Genomic DNA, 14,277 nt, shown 5'->3' on the forward strand with positions numbered 1-14,277 from the left:
TCACAAAGGTGGTGGATGTTCGTTTCTCTTTTACGGATGGAATGAAATACAGAAATATGATCATCAGCATCTGACCTAGTTAATTGAAGAATTGCCCAACCTAATTACTGGTCATTCAGTGTATAGAATGTGGGCAAAATTAATCTTCTCCTTGTAGTTTTTATGTCTGTCTCCTGAACAGTTAAGAAGTACTGTTAGTAGTTAAGAAATCACTGTTCATGGAGGGATTTTAGTTAGTGAAGGAAACTGCTCAGTATACTACAACTATTTCAATTTCAAGGAAAAGTGGTTAAAAATAACAGAGAATAATTAACAACTTGTAATCTAAGGTCCAAAAATATACATATCTAAATGTAGACAATGACTTCTTGTCTGACATTTTTCAGGAATATAATGCTGTTATTCTCTTTTGTCACATATTTATCCAGAAATATATCCAGACCACATTTTTCATTTGTGACTTTTTAAGGCTTCTCTACTTAATTCATTACTGCCAGGGAGAAAGTTGACTACACACGAGATGTATTTGTGTGTTTGCTTTCATTTATGGTTGACTGAAATTCAATGTTATTCATATACAGATAGCACAAAATGTGGTTAGACATAGATATGCCAATTCAGTAGTTCTGGAGACATCTTTGGGGCTTATACAACACATTAGAGGCTTGTGACACTTAGTGTGGTCAAGATACTTATTGGACTCTCAATTGAGGCTTGCCCTGAGGAAGGCTTGAAGATTACAGGGCTAGAATTCTAGCATATTTAAAGAATTAGCTGGGACCTTTTTCCTGTATTCATTTATTTATTTATTTACTTAAGGCTATGATTTTCTCAAACATTGTCTAATCTTTTGATTGACCTCTGTGGGCTCAGGCCAGACTGAGTATATCTATCATAACTTGTGTACAAATTCCAAACCTAGTTTTGTAGACTAGTAATTTATCCCTAAAAAAAATGTAACCAAACAAATAAGTGGAAAACCTTCACACATGTTAATACACATTGTGTAGTTCTCCTTGAGTTAGATAACTATGTTCAGTACTAACTGGATTAGTCCCTGTATGTCCTAATGAAGGTCTGAAAACACAAATGTATCTTTTCAAGGCAGTTACTATGTTGTGCAATTATATGTAACTGTCTTGTAAGCTAAACTGCTCATTTACTCTTCATTTCAGGCCACTCTGGGCTTCTAATAGCATTTTCTTTTCAAAACAATAGTAGTGTGCTTGTACACCAGCTTCCGTGAGAGGCCTTTGGTGTATGTTATGGGTAACAAAGCCTGCTATGGGTCATAACTTGTCTTACAGCCAAAAGAATTATTATTCTGCATTTTGTAGAAAAAAATAAAACATCAAAGGATTTAAAACAGTTGTTTGGAAAAATTACTTCTTGTCATCAGAGGGGCACTTGCATCTGCTGAAAGCTGTTTTCTGAGATTTATGACTATTACTGAAATGTGGGGGTAAAAAAAAATACATTGCCTAAGCACTTCTCAGAATCAAGCCAAAAGAGGCTTGCAGTTGAGTAATGCTTACCATACAATGCTGACCAAACTAACTTGCAAGGCATGTGGCTTCCAGGAATGCATCTTCCATGGTGTTTTAGTTGGAGTGCGGAATTTAATCCACCTTTCATACTTTACTTTCATTTCCATCACAAAGTGATTTTGGTCCACATGAACTAGATATCAGGACCTCAGATTTCACTGCACAGATCTGCCACTACTGGTCCCCAGCACTTCCTAAAGCTAAAGGCAATGTGGCAGGTAGCCCTCCTGCACTGAAGGCCAGGTGAACTGGTCTACAGATAAGAAGTCATTTAGCTTAAGAAGGGGCCTGATTCCCTTCCTTGCGTTAGAGATCCAACTACAGGCATGAAGTGACAAGTTGCCAAGAATAAAAAGGAAATTTCTGACAAAAAGTAAAAAAATTATTTCCTGTCACAGTATTGTCTTCCTTTCCTATAAGGTTTTGCAGTGTAAAACTGTCCCTTCTGTTCCTAGTGAAAAAAAAAATGAAACAAAGAACCACCACACACATACAAAATATTGATCTATTGTAGTAATTCTCTTTTATTGTTTAACACCTTGATAAATATAGTAACTGGATGCATGGCTACCATTCACTAGTTACTTTAATTTTCTATTTTTCTATAGGTGATATATGCCCTAAACACTAAGAATGATGAACATGAGGCCAGTATAGAGGCTCTGAGAGAGGCTCACGAAGAAGAAATTCAACACATTCTTGCTGAGACAAGGGAAACGATTCTCCAGTGTAAAAGCAAAGTTGAAGAAGAACAGTTACTGAGAAAACATATTCAGGCCCTTGAAATTGCAGTAGAACAACACAAGAGATTGAAGGAAGAAGCCTTGGCAGAGTTAACATTGTGCAAAAAGCAGGCGGAAGAGAAGGAGTTGAGAACAGGAGTGAAACAAGCACAGGCAGTCCTCTCTAAAGACATGGTAGATACCAATGCAGGCTTTGAAAATAAGCTTCCACATTTAAATCAGGAGTTTGATGAACTGCTAAATGAATGCAAAGCATCTAGAAGAGAAAATCTGGGTAAAAAGGTACATTTAGATGAGAAATGCAGTGTGGAAGGACACACTCTAATAAATGAGGTGGAAAACCTGAAGAGCAAGAACCAGAGAGCAACTGAAGAAACTACTCAGAAAACATACAAACTGCAAGTCCCTTATGAGAGAGAAAAAGAGACTTTGAGAAAAACTATGCATCAGTCTGTGATAGAAACAGTGATGAATTGTCAGCAAAGAGAAACAGAGCAAAGGAAGAGATCAGAGACTGAGGAAGGTTTTTTGCTGCAGCAGGTAAAGAAGCTGGAAGCAGACCTAGAGGAGAAAAGCCAGAAGATAAATGAGAGGAAGAAGCATTCCCAGAAGCTGAAGGAGAGAATACAGGTAGAGTATGAGATCATGATCCCTATCTCTGCCTATAAAAGTATAAATCATCAATTCTTTAAAATTTGGGACAGGAGGGGTCTTTTACATATCATGTTGAGTCAAGTGCTTTTTAAGCAGTAAAACAGTTTTAGAGACTTAGAATGGAAATAGGAGAGATATAGTGCTAACAATTTTAAAGACAGAGTTAAGATGATTAGTAACTCATTAGGAGAACACTTTGAACACTAGACTTTGTATTCTGTGAGGGAGAAGTAAGGTCCTGAACAGAATTTTACCTTTCCTGCCCAGAAATGTGAAAAGAATAGCAAAAAGGCACTACTGCTAGCCATGAGTGTTTACACAGTATATTCTCCTTTTCCCTTCTGGTTGCCAATAGCTCAGTGCATGGATATGAACAGGATTAGATAAGAGACCTGAGCTGGCAGGTTGGGAATCAAATGCCTTGTATGGCTCTTGCAGCAGTGGCTTGTATCAAGTGCTATTTAATAAAGTGTCCTTTACACCCATGAAGTTTTATGTGCTGAGCAGTGAGACTTTCACCACTAGTTCTCACCTCACACTTTGCCTGTCCACCCTCACTGCTGTGTATCTCATACATTTGCAGCACAGCTCTGCAGCCCCTTTTAATTTCTGTGTAGTTGCATCACGTGTCAGATGCAGTTTGAGAGGTTGGCATGTCATGGGCAATCTGCCAACCAGCTGCATGTGGTACATAAGGTCAGAGTGCAGGAGAGACACTGATGAGCTGTGCTGAAGTTGAAGTACCCAGCCATGCTCTGTGCTCAGCAGTTTGATTTCCTTCTAATGGTGTTGGTCCTTCACATCACATAAACTCACCTACCAGACCTGCCTCCAGCCCTATGACAGCAGTCCTGCATATTACAGAAGAAAACACCATGAAGGTCTAGGCTTGGAATATTACAGAATAACAAGATTTTTTTCCTAATGGGAAAGATTTATTTCTTTTAGAGTAAGAGAATCCTGGAATTCTGTAGAGAGCAGGATCAGCCCTGTCAGCTATGTTCTTCCAAGACAGCTCTTTACTGGTTTTGCCATCTGCCCTCACATCTTACTTACTGGTATCATTTTGTTGATGGTGCAGAGTACCGGGCCTCTTCTTTGAGGATGATCTTTGAGGGAGTTCAGCCTTCAATAGAGTCACTACCTTTTTGTTTTGCAAGATCAGAGGACTACTTGAATAAACCTTCCCCAACATTATACAGATTTCATTCTCTCTGTGTGTAGATCTCCACAGAAAAGTGGAGAGGATATAATGAATGACAGAGATGCAGATAAGCCATTTTTTTTAAATTGAGTCAGAGAAATCTGTAATACCTGTTTCAATAACAAAAAGTGTCCTGGCTCATAGAAGTTAGAAGTGATAGAGGGGGAGAGGGAAAGCAAGATCCTGATTTTTTTGTGGGTACTTGAAATAACATCCAGGAAAAATGAAGAATGGACACACGAAAATTTATGCACATGGTTTACTCCTGATTTATTGCATAAGAAAGGCAATCTTTTAGAAATAAATAATGTAAAATATGATAGGAAACGGAAATAAGAAGGTGGTGTCATTAGCAATTTATTTTCTAACTTCAGTATCGGCTGGATAAAACTGAAATATTTTCTGAAGGACATATGCTCAACTCATACATTACAGATCCTCTAAGTCTGTGGAATGAGGCTGATTTACATACCGCTGGAGCATATTGCCTTGAACCTGTGAAGAGATAGCCTCAGACTAGGATAAATCTGGAAGAAGGGAAAGAGAAGTGATGTTATTTTCTGTTTCTTTACAGTTTAAATACAAAAGTAAAAGTTTCTCTTTTCTAAGTTGGGTATTTCTTATGCCACCATTAAACACTACATTTTTTTCAGACTCATGTAGACAGTGCCAGACTGGGAAATAGAAACATGTTTTTAATCTGCAATACCTCTGAGCATTGGTAAATACTAGCAACAAAATCTATTATAAGGCTTGAAAGGTGTAAGGACTGTTGTTTAAGCAAGATGAATTTTCTGTTTTCTCCTTAGTGTATGCCTAGAGGTTTGAGACTTTTAGATGAAAAGCATCACGTTAGTGCACATTTATTGTTATTACTGTAGAAGAGACAATGCAAAGGCTGACAAGTCATTAAGTCTGAGCTGTTCAGTTTAGTTTCAGAAGAATTTTGGCATGTGCCAGAGGTAAAAGAAACAAGCTTATCTTGAAGTTCTGAGCTACAGAGAGTGTTAAATATGAGTTAGTTTTAACCTGTAAGGTTTCACTCAGCATTCATCTAGGGACAAATGGCAATTATAACTGAGCAAATATTGCAGTATTATGCTACACATCTGAAAACTGAAACTAGAACCTCCAGAAATAGAACATTAAATATGGTTCAAATTTTTGCCTGTAGTTATGGACAGTCAATTCCCAGCAAAGTTCATAGGAGCCAATTTTTTCTGAGTTTAGGCATTATGGAGTATGTTACAAACTGTTGTATTCCAGCAACTTAAAAAATTTCCAAACTAATATACATTAACTTTTAGCATACCTTGTCATGAAATTACTGGAAGTATAACCTCTTTCAAGTTTAGGATAATCTCAGACATCTTTTAGATGGTAGCTCTTGATGAGTGTTCACTTTACAATGACACTACATGGGAGGGAATGGTTCCACATTACAAATATTCTGGCAACAGAGACAGTTGAAGGGTATGGAAGAGCCAAAAATGCATTTAAATCAGCTCTCTAGGTGAAAGATTTATGTCATGTAACTACACCAAGAGAGAAAATGACCATTTATTTCTTGTGACAAGAAAAGGACATATGTAATGAACGTGGAAGTAATGTCATGCATATTTTAGGATTTGGAAGTGTAGCTTAAGTGAACACAGCAAGAAGTTCTGGGATCAAAAGGTATAGTGAAAAAAGTGGAAGAAGATCTAAGTGTAGTCAAAGGCAGAAATACACATCAAGAAAAGGAAATCCTGCATAAAGCAGGTAAGATGCTCATTAATGTCATTCTAAAGTATTTCCCCTGTTAGTAGTCACTTATATTGGAAATTCTGCAAGTTATTTATGCTATTTGAAATGTAAATTTTGATACTGCAGAAGATGTGGAAACTATGTTGAATTTCCAAAGCAAAGCTGTTAATACAGTAGATGAACTGAAACATCAAATAACACAGCTGCAGCAAATGACTTGTCCCAAACAGAGTCAGAAAAAGAGCAGCTCTGAAGATGTGCGGGAGCTTTAACAGGTGTTTTGCTCTCAAATATTCAAAGGCATGGCATACCAAAAGTACTGAAATCAGTGTAATTTTTCTTTTAAAATTAATGGCTTTTGGATTATTATACAGTAGTCAATCCTGTAAGATTCCCAGATCTCTGAGCTCGTTCAGTGGCACAGTGACTCGTATTCATAACCTGAAGTACGTGAGTTGCTGCAAAGGCAGCAAAGAAACTATGAACATCCTTGAGCTATACCAGGGCTGAGTGTTCAACTGGTGCTATAACAAAAACCTTAAAGAGAACAACGTCCAAGGCACACTTTCTCTGTTGAGGTCAAGTTGGAATACTGATTTATTTATTTTTAAATATATAAAACAGTTTTTCTGAAAAGCAATGCAGAAATAGTACCAGGAATAAACTCAGTACAATGAGGAATGTGGGTATCTAGAGAGTTCCCTCTGTACGATGTCTCCCCTTAAGCAACTGTCCAGCCCTGAATCTTTTCTATACTTTTTAGTTCTCTAAAACTATTGTTATGCTACCATTCCAGAAAATATGACCTGGCCTCAGAGACATAAGAAAAAACAAATTGTCTACTGTACTTTTCCACAGGACTAAGGTTGTCCTTGAGGAAGCCTGCATGATTGGAAGCGAGTTACATAGCCAAGATCAAACCAGAACAGCAAAAAAACCCCAAACTATTACTAGACTAACGGAGAGGCTTATTGTCCTGGATCAATACAGTTCTGTATTGCTAAGTAAAATAAAGCCAGTATTTTTCAATGGAGTATTTCCACTTAAATAGCATATTCACTACAAAATAGACTACTGCCACCCCAGAATTCTACCCTCTTGGGGATTTTTTTCATATCTATATGATATGAAATAGGATATTCACTACCAAATAGACTATGGAAACTGTAGCTATTGGAAACTGTAGCTATTTACAAAGAGGGTATGAATAAAAGAGAGAACTGTCTTTGTAAAGTCAAGCATTAGTCCCATAAGGAAAAGGCTTGTCTGAAGGAATAGCTGTTAAAAGGGCTGGTAGATCTTGTAATGAAGGATACAAAGGAAATCAGGCCAGTCTAAAACTTCATAGAATCTGAAATAAAAAAATTCAGAAGGTAGGGATGTTCTTTTATTTATAGATGCTTTATTTCATCTAGTTTTATCTTTTTGGTCGCAGTGACATCATTTGAATTATGCTCACTTTGGGCACTTTGAATTAATATAAAATGCCAGGATTTTATTGCTATGGTCTAACTGAAGAAAAAAAAATTAAAAAAGGTCAGACTGATGTATTTCTGTGAAAAGCTCCACAGACAGGAAGGTGAATTTATCCTTGATGTGATAAACGGCCTTCTTAGCAACACTTATCCTTGCATGCTTTGCATGTGGCAGTTGGAGTGATTTATATAAGAACCCTCCTGGAGAAAAATGTATTGTGGGTGTTATTGTAATTTCTGACTTAAATTTTCATGAATCACTGATGTGAAACACTCAATAAATTGATTTAATCAAAATTTTGCATTGTTTAGGCAGAGGATCTAATTCTACAAAGACTGGTAAATTAATTCAGAGTGCATGTGTTACCAATGAAATTACAACTATTTACAAACAAATGCATGCACACACACACACATATGCATATATATGTATGTCCTTATTTAACTTTAGTCAGAAAGAATCCTCATCCTCTCACGGATCCAGACAGCTTACCTGAGCAATACCTTTTTTCAACATGCTTTAAGTGCCTGGGCTGTAGTTCTTGTTGTTGATATGCATTAGCAGCAATTGGCTTAAGAGATTTCTCAAAGAATTTCACTTTCATGAGAACTGTTATCTGTGACTGAATCCTTTGGCTTTAGGAAGTTTGCAGTCACACAGTTTCTGTGCAGTAAGAACCTGAACGTGAGCTGAAATCTGTTCAAACAGAGGAGAACCTTGAAACACGTTTGCCTTTAAGCATGTGCTTTAGTGCTTAGTGAAGCTTACAGCCCACTGCATGTCCAAGTGGTTTGCCAAATTTGAGCATAAACTAAGGAGGAATTTAGTTTCTGACTCCTAATGTACTTGTGGGTTTGTCAGACATCTTCTAGACAGAAAAAAAGATTAATTGGAGCAGTAAGTAGAATTGGACAATCAGACTACTGGTCAAGTGTTCTTTAGACCCTTCTTGGTGCTAAAAATATACTTTTACCCATTTTTTGCAGTTAAGACTAATATAACTTTCCGAGTTTAACATTGACTTGAGAATAATCAAACCAATTGCTGTCAAGTTGTGAAGTCATAAAAAGCACGCAGCTACTGTCACTAAATGTTGAGCTTCATAGTACTGTCCTGATTTTGGACACTAGAAATTGTTTACTGCTCATCAGAAGAATTAATTTCCTTGAAATTGTTGGAGTTTATACATTTTTGCAATCTTATTTCTCAAAATGGAACCCGTGTGAGTAAATTATTTTATCTCCTTGTGAAAGGGCTCATGTTTGATCAGTATGTGAAGATGCAGTGCTTCAAGGTACACAGTTACATCATGATAATGATATTGCCTTTTTTATAGTGTATTCTTCTTATTATAAGTTTGTACAGGTATACTTAAAATTATGCCAGGATGAAGCTCTTCATGTAAGTCAAATCAAATTTAAATATCAAACTTTCATACTTTAGAAAAAAGGCATAGTAGTAGTTATTTATTGCTTATAGGCAATAAATACTGTTGCTTGTAATCTTCTCTTCTTAGAGGTTCATATTAATTAAATTAGAAAAATCTCAAGTTAGTAAAACTTAAATACAATGACAATATTTTTCATTATTAATGCTATTTATATCCTCTGATTCAATTAAGGTCTGTAGCAGCTGCTTGAGAAGTATTATATCTATTTTCCAGATAGAAAAATTAAGATGTAGAGAAGAAAGTAAGTTGCCAGAGTTGTAGTGGGAATGTTGCACCTGATCTTCAGGTTTTAATCAAAAAGAATGTTATATGCTCTTCTTTTTGTGCAGGCAAAACTAAAGCTAGTTTCTCCGTTGCAGTACTCATGCATCTGTTTAATTTCATCCTTTAATTGCTACCTGGATTTTAAACAGAGTGGGATACGTGAGAAAGGGCTGTACAGGATGGGACAGGTGTTAAATTGCTATTTTTTTCTCTGTTTCCTCCATTTGTAGTGTCTGAAGTTATAGAATATTTTTTTGAGTCAGGAAATTGGCACAAATAGGAAGAGCAAGTGCACTAATAAGCTTGTAATGCATATCACTTCAGGAGGTTTCTAGAAGTTGCACATTCTGTCTTTCTACAATAAACAATTGCTCACACTTGCTGCAAACAATTGATACAAGCTCTTGGTCACTGTCTTGCAACTGGGGCTATCAGTGATTTTTCAACTATTTCCAGCAATAAGATGGAATATTGTCCTCAATTCTTTTTCCAATTTAATTTAATTTTAATTTATTTTTTTTTTATTTTTACTTCCTCATTGTGATTTTCTTTATGGATGCTAGCAGGTAGTGCTTCCTTTAATTCTCTTTTCCATTAATTGCCCATTAGTTAATCATCTTGTTATTTATATGGCCAAGGTATATTTATGTTTTTTTCAGGTCTTGTGGGTGACTCTTACATACTAAATTATTTTTGAACACTAACACCACTTGAGGCAAAATAGTCTAACTCTTCACACTGTACAGTTTTCCACCACAGAGAAGCTTTCAGTAGATTAGGATTATGTGAACTGTATTGTCACACACTAGTGTTAGAAAGAACCAAACTGTTAATACTTTTTTAATTGAATGACACAAAAGTGACATTCAAAAACAGTAGCATGTACTATTGTGTAAACTGCTCTGTTATCTAGGATGATGTAGATGAAATATGTTCTTCCTTTTTCATGCTACATATTTTGTTCCAGCTGTTGCATGCTTTTGTCTCGTTGCTTCTTTCTTTTCTTTCTTTTTTTTTCTTTTTTTTTATTTTAGGAGCTCCAAACACAGCTAGATGAATTTCAAAGAAAATCAGAGTGTGAACTAAAGCAACTAGAGAAAGAGAAAGAAGTACTAACTGGGAAACTTCAGAACTCTTCACTTGAGGTAAACTGAGCATAAATGTAACCCAATAATAAAAAGGTGCTTCATTTTTCATCCCATCTGAGAGATTCTGGATTAGATTTTAATAGTATTTGTTGTGACTTTCATTCAAGAAAACATGCAGGGACTCCAGAGAGAAATAACAGAAATAACTGCTTCTAAACATCTATGAAGATTTTGACAAACCTATTTATTTTGATAAATTTCATATATCACCTTTAGGAGATATACTAAGGCTTCTGGTGAGGACTTCGGCTGTATCAGGGTTGCATGGTGACGGACTGTACAGTACTAAGTGAGATTAGAATCTTCCTTACAGCTCTTGTTGACTTTCTGATTTTTTTTTCTTAATGCTTAGAGATCTAGAAGGGGCTGCTTGTTTTCTTGTCTGCAAGAGAATTCAATGGTAAAAAGGTCAGACATCGTTGTTTCTGTTCTGCCTGCTTACTGGTAAGGTTGCTAACTGAAGGAGATTGGAATGTGCAATAATTTAGTCTATATTAGTAGTTAGGTATGCCTCCCTCTATGTTCTGAAGGTCAAGAGTGAAATAGGGAAAACATTGTGACCCTAAAGTAGGTTTGAGGGTGTCATGGTTTATCCACTGTTCCGCACTCTGGTTACACCTAAGTCGTAGCACAAATCTATAGACATGGATTAATCTGGAAATAAATAACTGAGCTGTGTTATTAGATTATCCACCTGTAACATCTGTAATGTATAGTCAGTTGCAGGCCAAGTCATGCAAATTTTCCAGATTAGTACATCTGCCAAGATATTTTTACAGGTAAGTGTGATTATTTTAAAAGCCAAAAAGCAGATTGGCTAAACAATTTTATGCCAAAAAAAACCCAGAACACCTACAAGGCAATTATTTACCCAGGCAAGGAGTGCACCTTTAAAATTTCTGACAGCTGTGAATATGTTTTCTTCCTCTCAGATGTTCCCCTTTTGTGTTGTTCAATTCTTTTTGGCAAATACTATCTGCTTTAAAATGTTATGTACAGGATATTTCCCTTTCTTTAGTGTGATCATGTGAAGTTTTTACCTCTGAACATTTTGATACTATTATCTCATGGATAAGTTACAAAACAACTCCTTTAACAGCACTGAAATCAGTGCCTTGGTGAAAAGTTCTGATGATGCTCTGTGCTGCATGTATTTTTCTACTCCCAGTATAAAAGTGCATTTGGTACCTTTTTCAGGAAAAGAATGAAAATATTCGTGATTGTCCATTCTGGGAGATTATGGGTTAATGGAAATGTTTCCATCATGAGAATTTGTCATCTTTTTTTTTTTTCTTTATCTGCTGATGCAGGTTTTGAGGCTCCAAGGTTTTATTAAGCAAAATGAGAATATTCCCTAACACAAAAAATTTCTTCAGTCTAGCTCAAGAAAAAGTAATAAGCCATGAGAATTAGGTAGGTCACGCTGTGGAACTACTGAATTACAGGTAGCCACTGATGTTCTAAGTGGCTGTCTGTAATTTGCATTGCTAATTCTAACCAGTTTCACTACCAGCAAGTTCAGCAGGAGTTTGCATGGTGACATCTCCACAAAAGCTCAAGACCTAGATCTTCCTCAGCTGATATTTGTAGACTCTGAGTGGCCATAATAACCTCTTGTTTAGTTTTTGAAGACAGAGAAATGAGAGATAGGCTCATCAGGGGGCTACACAGGTTGTTGTTCTCCCTCTACTGCCTGTTTTCAGTTTCCCACATGCCATCACTACTGTTTGGTGTCCAAGTTCCAGCAATCGAGGCATGTGTTGTGCACATTTACTATATGTAACGCCTGCTTTTTCTCCCGTCTGTGCTATACGAGCTGTACAAGTTCTGAATGCAGCATGGCCTTTTCTCTTTCATTTCTCCCGTAAAACAGATTTGTACATTCTATTATCAAACAGTGGCATTCTGACTCCATTTCCCAGTCTTAGACATAAAGAATTTAAGTGTAGTTCTTAATGTTCTGAAAGTTCTGGCTAAATCCCATTTTTAGGTTTCATTACACATTTCTGCATGCCACTGTTTTCTCCAGGTTCTTGTCTGAGAGAATTTCAGGTCAATCCAACATCTTTTGACCTATCTGGAGTGACTTCTACACATGTATTGCAAAACATGAGTTCTCAGAAAGCAGTTGTCTTTATTAATTTTCATATTCTCTGAAATATACTTTTTTTCTGGCCAAATATCATAATCTATTCAAAGATGAAAATTTACCATGATATTCTGGCATCCCTGGGTAATGCCTGAAAGTTTACACTGATCTGAGGTGTGAGGAAAAGAGATGAAAGGGAGGATTCCTGGCACACTGTATGATCTCACAGTATTGTATATATTCATGCAGGTGGTGCATTCCACTGAAAGGTCTCAAAGAAATTGAAAGGTTTATAGCATGAAGCAACTATTCTTCAGGTTTTTGCAGATAAAAAAAGTAAGGCAGTGAGTCATCAAATTACTTTTCTTGAAGTCATGTGTTCAGGACAGAAAAATATGAAAGAAACCTGTGTTATCTAACTGCTCATCCTGTCGTATCACAAGATCATGGTAAATTAGCAAAGAGTAGTAGGAAATTATTGCCACTATAAACATAAACATAAATAAATAACATAAAATATAAAATAGTATGTATGTGTTATGTTCACAACACCTTGTTACATATAAACAAAGACATTAAGAAACATTTTATTGTGTCTTAGAATCTAACAGTGCTCCCAAAAAGGAGGAAATGCTCCATCTGAAGAGAAATTTTACATTTTTCTTGATACTCCAAAAGTTACTTTCTGAACTAATTACTTGGCAGTATTGCCAGGGAAGGGAAGTAATTTCAGCTTGTAATAGTTTCCTGCTCTAAGTACATGAATATTCACAGCCAAGAAAGAACCATTTACTACACAACATTATGTTTCACTGAGGGCATGTTTGCCAGCTGGGAACCTTTGCAATGCCTCAGCCCAGAACTTCCGCCTCAAAGGTTAGGCAATGTGCTGTTACTAATCTATTTCTAACCTGGATACAATTTCAGATCTAAAAATAGCTTCCTTGGCTACATAAGACCCATTTTTGGTTGGGCAGACATAGCTAGAGCACTATGCAGAGTAGGCAGAAGCATGATAATTTCATCTCTCCGGTGTTGCACTTCTAAGTGGCAGTATTTCTGTATTAATGAGATTTTTCTGGATCAAGAAATCAGATTCACATCTGTTTGGTCCTTTGGAAGGAAGAATGGGAGATCCTGTGTGGGTCAAATGCTAATTCATTGAGGCCCTCCAGTTCCTTGCTTTTGCACTGCAGGATCTCTTCAACATGTGTTAAAGGGTCTTGGCACCACAGTATAGGAAAGATATAAAGCTCTTAGAGAGCTTCCAAAGGAAGGTCACAGAGATGGTGAAGGGCCTTGAGGGGAAGCTGTATGATGAGCAACTGAGGGCACTGTTCAGCCTGGAGAAGGGGAGACTGAGGGGAGACCTCATTTCAGTTATAACTTCCTTGTGAGGGGAAGAGGAGGGGCAGGCACTGATCTTTTCTCTGTGGTGACCAGTGACAGGACCTGAGAGAACAGCCTGAAGTTGTGTCAGAGGAGGTTTAGGTGGAATATTAGAAAGAGGCTCTTCCCTCAGAGGGTGGTTGGGCACTGGAACAGCTCCCTAGGGAAGTGATCACAGCCCCAAGCCTGACAGAGTTCAAGAAGCATTTGGACAACCCTCTCGGGCACATGGTATGACACTTGGGGATGGTTCTGTGCAGGGTCAGAAGTGGGACTCAGTGATCCTTGTGGGTCCCTTCCAACTCGGCATATTCTGTGATTCTGTGCTTCTATTCTGGAATTACAAAATACATAAAATGGAAGTGCAGACATCACCTTGTCATATAGATCTTTGAACAATGCTAACACAGCAATGCCCAGATTTTGTTGGGTCTTGGAGGTACCACCAAATAGCAGAGTACCACCAAATAGTAGAGTGGATTCACACCCTTCCATCTGATCAAGAATTGCCACAAGTTTAGGAAGAATGAAAGGCTGTTTAGGAAGGCTCTTGCCTGTGAACTTATT

General features: G+C 37.0%; 1 protein-coding gene across 5 annotated transcripts in view; it reads left to right on the forward strand.

Moving 5' to 3' along the window:
• FAM184B (family with sequence similarity 184 member B) overlaps nucleotides 1-14,277 on the forward strand; it is a 41,191-nt gene that overhangs the window by 10,289 nt on the left and 16,625 nt on the right. For all 5 annotated transcript variants that reach the window (XM_017831925.1, XM_017832083.1, XM_017831755.1 and 2 more), the window contains exons 2-3: nucleotides 2,156-2,920; nucleotides 10,119-10,229. In XM_017831925.1, the coding sequence (XP_017687414.1) occupies nucleotides 2,156-2,920; nucleotides 10,119-10,229 (876 nt within the window). The remainder of the gene's footprint in view (nucleotides 1-2,155; nucleotides 2,921-10,118; nucleotides 10,230-14,277) is intronic.

The sequence above is a fragment of the Lepidothrix coronata genome, unplaced genomic scaffold, assembly GCF_001604755.1.
Source record: "Lepidothrix coronata isolate B3197 unplaced genomic scaffold, Lepidothrix_coronata-1.0 Scaffold0, whole genome shotgun sequence".
NCBI lineage: Eukaryota > Metazoa > Chordata > Aves > Passeriformes > Pipridae > Lepidothrix > Lepidothrix coronata.